The sequence below is a fragment of the Filicampus tigris genome, chromosome 14 (assembly GCF_054856515.1).
Source record: "Filicampus tigris isolate MCC_2025a chromosome 14, RoL_Ftig_1.0, whole genome shotgun sequence".
NCBI lineage: Eukaryota > Metazoa > Chordata > Actinopteri > Syngnathiformes > Syngnathidae > Filicampus > Filicampus tigris.
Genome location: NC_141230.1, coordinates 10564358 through 10574850, shown reverse-complemented (window position 1 = coordinate 10574850; position 10493 = coordinate 10564358). Strand labels below are relative to the sequence as shown.

The following is a 10493-nucleotide window of genomic DNA, read 5'->3' as shown; positions in this document are numbered from 1 at the left end:
ATTTACACATGCAGCGATACTGTAAACTTTCTGTCTATCTATCTATCTATCTATCTATCTATCTATCTATCTATCTATCTATCTATCTATCTATCTATCTATCTATCTATCTATCTATCTATCTATCTATGTCTCTCTATCTCTCTCTCTCTATCTCTCTCTCTCCCTCTCTATCATCCATCCATCCATCCATCCATCCATCCATCCATCCATCCATCCATCCATCCATCCAGACTTTGTTTTCCTCATAGAAGTACCATAACTTCAAGTGTGATTGGAATATTATAAATTTTACTTTTTGTTTTTATGATCTTTTTGTTGCAAATGTTGACTGTTCTGTAATCCCTTTTCAGTAATGTTAAGAAAATTGTAATTTGACTGTCATAAAATTGTGACTTTTTTAATTGTGAAATTACACATTTATTTTCATAAAATTACAAATTGTCATAAAATTTGAACATTTTCTTGTAAAACTACCATTTTCTTGTCTTAAAAGTCCAACTTTATTCTCATAATCTTTCTGTTTTTTTTGTAAAATTACCACATTATTGCTGTAAAATGACAAATTTACTCTCACAAAATTAAGACTTTTTCTTGCAAAATTGCCACTCATATAATCAGGACATTTTATTGTAAAATGACATGTTCTCAGGAAACTGTGACTTCTTCTATATGAGTACAACCTTTTGTCCTGTAAATGAAAATGTGTCTTAAAATTATAACTTATTTTCCATGATGTCACACATTTCTTGACTGTTACTTTTCCTTTATACTACAATTATTATTATTTTTTTAATTATAAAACGTATGTTTTTGTCAAATTGCTGATAGAGTAGTGGTACACACGCCTGAGTTGTGTGCGGGCAGCGTGGGATCGGTTCCCGCTCAGTGACGGTGTCTGTGTGTGTCCCCTGCGACTGGCTGGCGACCAGTTCGGGGTGTAGTCCGCCTTTCGCCCATTGTCAACTGGGATAGGCTCCCGCGACCCTGTACAGAATAAGCGGTTTGAAAGATGACATATTTTTGTCCATATATGTCATATTTTACACATAGTCTCATGTTGTTGTTATTCTAATGTTAAGCCGCTGAAAACATTCATTTAACACCTTCAGTAATCAAATATTGTGCAATAGTAAGAATAATAACGCATTTTTTCCTATTATTTTATCATTGTTTTTAAAAAATTCCTGACTATTATTTTGATTTCAATACATTGTCTACCCAACTACAGTATGTTGTGTAATACTGTATACGACTACTACTACCACTACTATCACTTGTGATAATGATGATGATGATAATGATGAACCAAAACAAAGTGTCGTCACGATCACGTGTGGTCGTTTGCTCCACAACCCACGCTCGCGCCTTTTCCCCCCCTCCTATTGTGTGTGTGCGTGTGAAACTTAAGAAGACTCACACACTCCCTCACACAAGAGCACGTACGAGCGAACCCACGCGAAGACAATCCACGATGACGATGACGATGATGATGTTCTTGCTCTTACTTCTACTCTGCATACACTGTGAGTTAAAAAAAAAAAAGACACTTGTTTGCATGTCGTTTTCTGTTCACGTGAACGTGCAGTAGTTGGCTCATCGGTTGCATGTGCAAAACCTGCACATGCAATCTAGCATGACGTCCACAGTGTTTGTTCAGGTAACTTTGAAATTGACTTCGAATGATACTTGTGGCATTTATGTAGACTATAGATAATGTCAAGTAAAGTAAAATGTAGAAACTGTGATGATCATGTTTTGTAACTTTAATCATGTTTGAAAATGTCAATAGTACACGTGTGCGGATACCTCCCCCGCTGACCGCTGTTTATCGGCACAAAACTCCCTTTTGAAGTTGGGTCGGTTTAACATGATTGCTTCTCATGATCTGTTCACTTAAAAGGCAGATACAGCTGAAGTAGTCCAAATATTCGGACCATGTTTGTGAGGCAGAATTTCATATTGGATCAGTCGTTGTTTTGTGCATCATTGCATTTGTGAGAAGAACCTACCCATTTCTGACCCCAGCACTCCAAAGTCAAACCAGAACTTCAGGCTTAACCTTAGGACTCTAATTTAACCCTTCAATGTCTAATAAAAGCTCCATGATGAAATGTCGCCATCTAACGAAAACCAGCACGAGAGCCCTTTTGAAAATCAACCAATTTCCCCAAATAGTAATGCTCAGTTTTGATTCACACTGTCTGAGAAGTTTTAACATAACACTGAATTTACTAGGGGGGGGGGTCGTATACTGTGAGGTGTTTCTAATATTTTGACACTCTTGTGTAGCTAAATGAGGTAATCAAGTATAACTCAGCTTCACCGCCACAATTAAAGACATGCAGTTAAATTCCTACTTTTCTGAAGCAGGTCTTGCATTGGATCATGTTAAAGTGTACCTTTAGTGTAGCGTACCGCACAGTATAATTAAAAGTAAAATCTAATGTGTTCAAATACGTTCAGTGGACTCTCCTTCATTCCACCCCGTCTTCTTGTGTGTGAGAAGGACGTTATCAGTATCGCCTTGAATCCGCCCCTTCTGAAAGTCGTCCATCAGTTTTACATTCCAAAACAGCAGCGGTCCTGGTACCACCACACACCACACGCACACACTCTTTTTCATTTACGCTCAACTAATTTGCTGTTTTAAAGGTCCCATGCTATGAAAATCAATTTCCACTGTTTCATGCATCAGATAGGTCAAATATAATCTGCGAATCTGTTTGTCAACAGTTGATCAAGGAAAATGCAGTCAAATGTCAATTCCTACTAAAAGTTTTTTTTTTTAAACATCATCAAACAAATGGGGCAGCACGCTGGCCTAATGGTTAGCATATCCCTCTGACAGTTCTGATGTTCTGGGTTCGAATCTTCCTCTGTGAAATGATTGTGTGGGTTTTCTCAAAGTACTCCTGTATGCAGGTCCATTGCCACCAAAATTGTGCCTATGTGTGAATGAGAGTATGAATGGTTGTTTTTTTATATGTGCCCTGCGATTGGCTGTTGACCAGTCCAGGATGTACCCTCGGTCTGGCCCAAAGTCAGCTGGGATAGGCTGTATCACCTGAAGACAAGTGCTGTGGAATATGCAAGTGCCGTTGCAAAGTTAATCATTAATTTTGCTTCTTGCAGGTCCTGTCAGTATGTCAGTGACAGTGAGCTCTTCTAAAACCAAAGTGGAGGTCCATGAACACACAGGTAAGAGTGCTTCGTTTCCAGCTTGTTTTGTTAAACCTTCTTTCTTGAAAATCTACGGTATCTCTCCGTGAAACAAGCTATTACAGCACTTATGCTACCTCCAAAGGCAGAATCGACCTGAATCAAGTTGGGGCCTTTACAGGCTCCATCTCACCCATGACTCTAATTATGACTCCCGAGCTTCGGTGTAGCATCATCCCTGGCGCTATAGGATATGGATGGGTGAATTTAAGAAACATTTTTTTTTTTTTTTTTTTTTAAAAGGGATGAGTAAAAAGAGATAATAAGTAGGACTGCAACTAATGATTATTTTAATAATCTGTTGATGATTTTGTCAATTAATAGGTGAATTGGATTTTTAAAAAGTTGTACGTTTCCATCCCGTTTTGAAAAACAGGACATTATTTCAAATGACAATGCAGTAAATGCATAGGTTAAACATAAATTAATTATGATTCAGTTCCTGGTTTGGTCCTTAACTCAGAAAATTGGCAAAAATGTTGATCAAGTTTGAGGTCAGTTTTCCAAAGAAAAAGCAGATGTTTACAAAAACAACAAAATAATCAGCCTGCTTTCATGGAGAACTGCAGGTATCTAAGAACATTTACTGGTGAGAGGCAGGGATTCCATGTATTTGGACAATTTTGAATTATACAAGGTCTCCAAACAATTACTCTATGATCAAAATATTTAACAACTGATTTGATAATCGATTAGTTGTCAATTAATCGATCAATTGTTGCACCTCTCAATAAGTGTTTCTATGTATGGGCTTATTTAGATAAACAAAGCAATATGTGATAAAAACAAAAGCGGTAGACAAAAATATATATTTTTTAACAACTTGATGCAAGTTGCAGCAGAGTGAGAAAAAATTAAAGATGTTTAAACCTGAAAAGAACATTTTAGGTACGGCGGCAATGAAGCAGATTGCAGCCTTTGCGATTCTACTACACTGCACTTGTTCAGCCCTGGATTGGAATAACGAAAGTGGTCACGGAACAAATCACAATCGGAAGCCAAGGCACCACTGTGCGTCACATATAAATTACAAACGGAGCCGCGACATCATCAGTGTGCATCAGCGTGTCCTGACCTTCCAGACGCTGTTCTGTCCTGCAACTTCCACACTGAGAAGGACCAGAACCCTCGAATCGAGTGGAAGAAGAAAGGAAAAGCTGTGACCTTTGTCTACTTTAATAACAAATTTACCGGTGGGTGACGGCTTCTCTCCCTGTTTTCTGGAGTTGGAAACAGCACTTTCTTTCTTTGCTGATTTCCCATCACGGCAGGCTCGTACGCAGGGCGGGCCAAGATGGAGGGAGCCACTCTGACCATCCACTCGGTGACACAGAAAGACTCCGGCGAGTATCGCTGTGAGGTGACCGCCGCCGATGACCACGTCAGCTTCGGAGAGGCCACCGTCACCCTCGGCGTACACGGTATGCGCCTGCGAGCCATAATATTAGGTACACCTGCACAATACAATGCAGAAGCTGTGTTATGCTATGTTAGCTATATTCACAAATACATTTATGTTTGGTTTTATTATTTTGGGCCTCTCATTTTAATTACTATGCACTGTATTTTGTATGATTACTCCAATAATAATGATTTATATGATAAACAAAGGCCATCATTAGACTTTATTTTTCTTTTAACAAAAATATAGTCACACTAAAAACAATTATTTGAAATCATTCGTGAAATTAAATGAACATTAATATTTAGTTATAATTTACATTTATTACACTTAATATTTGTTTATAGTTTCATCCATTTGTGAGTAACTATTTCAATTGAATTGTTTTGTTTCATTTATCATATTGAATTAGCTTACAATGTATTTTTAACATTTATTTTCAATAGATATGTTTATGTAATGTAGACTGTATTGATATTTTCTTATTTGATTAGACTTATTTGAGATTCATGTGGTGTAACATTAACTTAAAGGGGGATTGTACAATGTTGAAACACCTTGCAGGATTGGAGCGTAGCATTAGAAAAGTCACAGAAAACGCTTCAAAAATTAGCTGTGCTAGCATTACTAGCATTAGCACTGTAAACAAGCCGACGTTAGCCACAGATATTAAGTTGGTAGCAAGACTTATTAGGAAGTTTTTTGTTTTGTTTGGAATGTACATAAAATAGAGGTGATAAAGGTACCCGTCGAGAACTAATGTCTTCTGTGTGGCTTCTAAATCCTCTTAGCCAGTAATTCTCAACTGGTGGTTGGGAACCCAATTTGGGGGGGTCTCTTACAGCTAGTAAAAAGTAAAAGTTTTTTTTTAGTAAGAATATGTATTACGTTCACACGTGGAACATATTAGGTAAGTGTCGGGAAATGTTACTCACATCTGCTAGTTTACTCTGTAAAGTGTAAACAAAGTGCAGCCCAGCCATTGGCTCACGGGCGTCCTAGCTAGCAATATGCTTTTGAACGCATAGTCAGACTCACAACATAATATACAGTAAATGTATTGAAGTATTTTCAAAGGTGTTCTCAACTTCCATCAAAGTGGGTCTCAACCGTACTGTACTGGCTGGTCAACAGTTCTTCAATCCTGTCTACCACTGTTGTGTTGGCATGAAACAAATTGCAACCATTTTCACTGAGTACAAGATGTCAAAATTGAACTCCAATCAGTGATCAAAAGTGTTGTGGATGAAGTGGCAGTGGACAAGTCCCTACATTTAGGTCGAAAAATTGTTTCCTTCCTCCTAATCAGTGATACCTGTCACCTCAGGAAACCCCAAATTTAACCTGTCAGGCCACCACCCCCAATTCGGCACAGGTCAAACAAAAACACCGCACCTTAGTGGTTGGAGGAATAACAAAAATATACAAAGCAATACATGGGGCTCCTACACCTTACAACAACTAAAAAGATGCGGGTCATAGATTGAGAACAAGTGAGAACCAGTGATGTACAGTAAGCCGCCTGAGGTCCCTTCACTTTTTTTGTGTTTGCTAGCTTATGCCCAGTTGTTGGCAAATGACGGATCTGTATTTTTTCATTTTCTGGTTGTGGATATTCTGCCATAGTTTCAGCATAGCTCCTGAAGCGCAAGGTAACAGGTCAGCGCGATTTTTCGATGTTATGGATATGTAATAAATGACAGTGGTTACATTAAATGCTGCTTTTGTGTGTGCGTCCTAAGTGCCGCCCCACATCCCGTCTTGCGAGGTGCCCCACTCGGTGTTTGTGGGCTCCGACCTGGAGCTCCTGTGCAAAGACAAGCAGAGCGTGCCCCCGGCGACGTACAGCTGGTACAAAGACAACAGGGCCCTGAAGGTCTCGTCCGACTCGCCGTACAGCATGGACACGCGCAGAGGCACGCTGGTGAGTGAGCTCCGGCTGTGTGACACATGGCGCGTAGAGCACAAAGCGCACACTTGTGCACTCGTATGTACCCGTGAAGGAACACATGTGCAGCTGTTGCTCTTCCTCTCGCTTTCACTCTTCACCCAGAGCAGAAGTTGACAAGCGTCTCCAAAGTGGATTCTGGGATGTATCGCTGCGAGTCCTCCAACAGTGTGGGGGCACCCAAGAGCTGCGTGGCACAACAACTAAAAGTTATTGACTGTAAGTTGAGTTTTTTTTCACCCCTAACTCTTATGCGCTTTACACGTGTACTCACAAGAGATTTTTTTTGGGGGGGGGGGCGCAGATCCGGTGGATATCGCCATTTTGATAGCTGGCGCTTCGGGTTTTGTGATCCTCACGCTCCTCTGCTGCATCTGCGCGTGTGTGTGCCGACGTCGAGGATACTGCAAGAGTGAGTTATTTCTTAACGGAGCCCCTGTACAAACATGTAAACACAATCATATATTGGGACCATACATTATTTAAGGGAAACATCGACGAAGCATAATAGGACACATTTCAGTATCTGGAAACAAAGCCCAACAAGAGTAACATATTTTGTGCTAACGGTGACTGCTATTTGGAACTGTTCGCAATTCCTTTTCACCAATCTGCCTACTCTCATAAATGTCTTGAGTGATTGTGACATTGAGAATGCTTGACCATCTCCCATTTTTCTCCCTCCAACTAGAAGAGAAGAAAACCAAAAGGTGAGTTGCTAGTCTTTAGTTTTGCCCAACCACTTTTGGACATTTAAGCAACTTGTACAGTTTGTCTTGCAGCGCCAAGTCATACAACCCTCCTCCTCCTCCACCCATCCACAATGTGAGTCATGTTTATTTGGGTTGCTGATAACCAAGTCACCTGGCTAATCCAAAGAACGGATTGTTTTTCTGTGTCTTCTCCACAGATCAAGACTTACAAACCAACTCAGTCCTTCATGATCTGATTTGTGCAGTGTTGTCAAACCAATCCAGAATTCAACATTTATTCTTCACTGCACTGGACTGTTTAGCCCACGCTGGTATTTTCTCAAAGACCAAAACCTAAAGCGGACTCTTCGTCATCATCCTTGCTGGACCCGGCCACAAATGTGGTTCAGGGGCAGTTTCTGCTGTGTCTATGTAACACAGGGTTCAAACTTTTTTTTTTTTATGAAGAAGGTTTGATTATTTGCTATTTCTGTGAGGGGTGAAGGAATTCCACTCTCACTAAAGACGCCAGTATTACAATCATGCCCTCACATCAACCAACAAAGATTCCCACTGCATTTGATCTATTTTTCCACACACAGAAACTTTATTTTTCTTGTTATTATGTTCATATACTCTGTTTTACAAAACTGTATGTGTTTGTGTGTGAATGTGTCTTAGTTACTCTCTTTCACTTTTGTTTGCGTGTGAATTAAGAAACAAATGAACGGGTGTCTGCAAACACTGGAGGAACATTGTATAAATTGCAACATTAATATTTTTCACAAATCTCGCATTTACCTCAGTAGGAAAAAAATGGAGTTTGTGCATTTTTTTTAATCCAAACCTCATATTTCAAACTAACTTTCGAGTTTGTCTTTTTTTGTCTAAAGAGGTTTGTCTTAAAAATAATGAATGAATTAAATACAAAATATATATTCAATAAATACATGCATTAAATAATTACATGAAGTCAACAATATTCCTTTTTTTTAAGTGTCAGAATTTCATAAATAATTAGATTTATTTAACAGAAAAAATAGTTACATGGAAAAAAAATCCTCTAAAATTCCCATTACTGGTTTATTTCAAAATATCAAAATAACTATTAATAAATCGAACAAACTCCAAACAAATTATTTGTTTATCTAAAAATGACATATATAAAACCCGACAAATTCCAAGTTGTTTATTTCAGAACACTATTACATTATTAATCTATGAATTCCCATTGTTTTAAAAATAATAACACAAATAACACACAAATTCCCACAATAGGTTTGCTTTTAAATAAATATAATCTGCATATTCCCATTGATTTCTGTGTACATTGTGTACAATATACAGTATGAAAGGTCTTTCACACGCAGCTAATATGACCTTTATGTGCATAGTGTATGTTGACATCAGTGTTTTGTACATTTTACTGTATCGTCCAAAAACACAAATAACAACAACGACCTTTTTACGCGAGTATATCTCCGAAGCAGGCGGTGAGATAAGTATTGTACTACTGGTACATGGCCACGAGAGGGAGACATCGTACTGAATGTTGGTGGCTTGATGGAGTGAAAGTGCCTTTATTCATTTTGCATGATCTTTATGAACAACAGTTGAATTAATATTGCATTTGATTTTGCCCCTTTATCATTGTTATCCTTTTTTTATTGTTGTCCTAGTCTATTAAACGTTTTGACATCTTTGATTCTTGTAGTGTTGTCTTCCTCTCATACACGCACGCATTCCCCCCCCACACACACGCCCTCACACGCGCATGCACACACACACGCACACACTCTCATGTGGTCCTTGAAGGCTACCTGGTGCCCGCGGGAACAGCATTGGTGACGCCTGGTATAGTGTATGCATTATGTATGTATGCTCTTTGTTACTTTAATGAAAGGGCAAACGGCACTTTTCTCATCCGGGGCAAACGGGCATGTGCTTGAGCACCACTCGGAGTCTAGCTAGGGTGACCATATGTCCCGCTTTGCGCGGGACTGTCCCGCATTTTAATGATTTTTGATTCGTCCCGCAAATTGACGCACAGTCCCGCACGTCTGATCGGCAGGCACCAATTTTCAAACATGCGTCTAAAATCTTTTTTTTTTTTTTTTTATCAAACGCCTGTGTGCTGAGAACAGACAACACACAGGGAGGCTCTTATGGAGGCGGGTCTCGGGCTGTGTGTGTGTGTGTTGGGGGTTCGGGTGTATGGTATTCGGCCTGGTGTGACTGTCTGCGTGCGAGACTGTGAGAGGCAGGGGTATGCTGTCAATCAAACAGCCGGGCGCACATGCAGGCAATAGTTGGTTTTAAAAACACGCCTACCAAAAACAAGCATTTTAGCGACGCGTTCCATACGTTTGTGATGAATGAATGAATGAAAATGGAGGACTCTAGAATCTGGCTGGGCCTGGGCGGGCACAGGCCCACCCAGATTGACAGACTGCCCACCCAGTGAGATTCACTGATACTTTTAAATTTTTTGTAAATTATTATGAAATTATTTTTGAATTTGTGTTTCGTTATGTTTTTTTTTTTTATTGTATCGAATATTAAGAATGGCATAATTGTGGTTGTCTAAGGAGGATCTGAACTTCATATTATTCAGTTTGTCATTTTATTTGAATATACCATGTGTCGGGATACGAGGATTGTGGTCAGTGAGAGAAATATTCAAGGCCCACCCTGATTTTTCCAGGCCCACCCATTAGCCACGTTCTGGCTCCGCCCCTGTCCTTGATATTAATGTCTCAGAGATTTACCTTTTTGCTAGTAGTTTGTGTTGTATTTTTGTAACTGCAGATAATTTCAACTGCAATTCTGTGTTCTGTGTTTTTATTTGTAGATTTATATTTGTTATTTTGTTACAGTTTATTATGTTATGTTACTGAACAATCGACAAGCTGTGTCATATGCATTTTTGGTGTCCGTCACGAGCGTCATATGCGTCCCACATTGTCCCCCACAAGCATAGTCTCTGTCCCACATCTGGTGAGTTTGGATCTGGTCACTCTAGGTCTAGCTGTACATGTGCAGTCAAGTAGACTGCTTGGAAGTAAAGTTAATTATTTGAGAGGGTTTTGCACTGACAAGTATTCATGTTGGATGTTCTCCTTGGATTACATTTAACTCTTACATCCCATTTTCAATCCGGTGAGTGTGTGCGCGTGCGTGGAAAGCGATCCGTCACAGAAGGGCCGAGAAGTGTGAAAAGAAGTGTGAC

The 10493-nt window shown here is 39.4% G+C and overlaps 1 protein-coding gene across 4 annotated transcripts; it reads left to right on the top strand.

The window, feature by feature from the left end:
* The first annotated feature begins 1399 nt into the window (after positions 1-1399).
* jam2b (junctional adhesion molecule 2b) lies at positions 1400-8967 on the top strand. 4 transcript variants are annotated; one of them, XM_086051727.1, is made up of 10 exons: positions 1400-1526; positions 3136-3201; positions 4305-4415; positions 4494-4643; positions 6367-6548; positions 6683-6791; positions 6877-6984; positions 7267-7282; positions 7355-7397; positions 7483-8967. In XM_086051727.1, the coding sequence occupies exons 1-10, from the start codon at positions 1475-1477 to the stop codon at positions 7519-7521; spliced, it is 876 nt and encodes a 291-aa protein (XP_085907853.1). In that variant the 5' UTR covers positions 1400-1474; the 3' UTR covers positions 7522-8967. The 4 variants fall into 4 exon arrangements, with proteins under 4 accessions (XP_085907853.1, XP_085907851.1, XP_085907852.1 ...); XM_086051725.1 differs by having other exon boundaries at positions 7343-7397; XM_086051726.1 differs by having other exon boundaries at positions 7264-7282.
* Positions 8968-10493: the final 1526 nt, after the last annotated feature.

Bases quoted from the DNA above. Each gene is read 5' to 3' on its own strand.
- jam2b (XM_086051724.1), top strand. From the start codon at position 1,475: ATGACGATGACGATGATGATGTTCTTGCTCTTACTTCTACTCTGCATA. The intron at 1,527-3,135 runs GTGAGTTAAAAA...TGCTTCTTGCAG, and splicing joins ACTTCTACTCTGCATACACT to GTCCTGTCAGTATGTCAGTG. The intron at 4,644-6,366 runs GTATGCGCCTGC...GTGCGTCCTAAG, and splicing joins CGTCACCCTCGGCGTACACG to TGCCGCCCCACATCCCGTCT.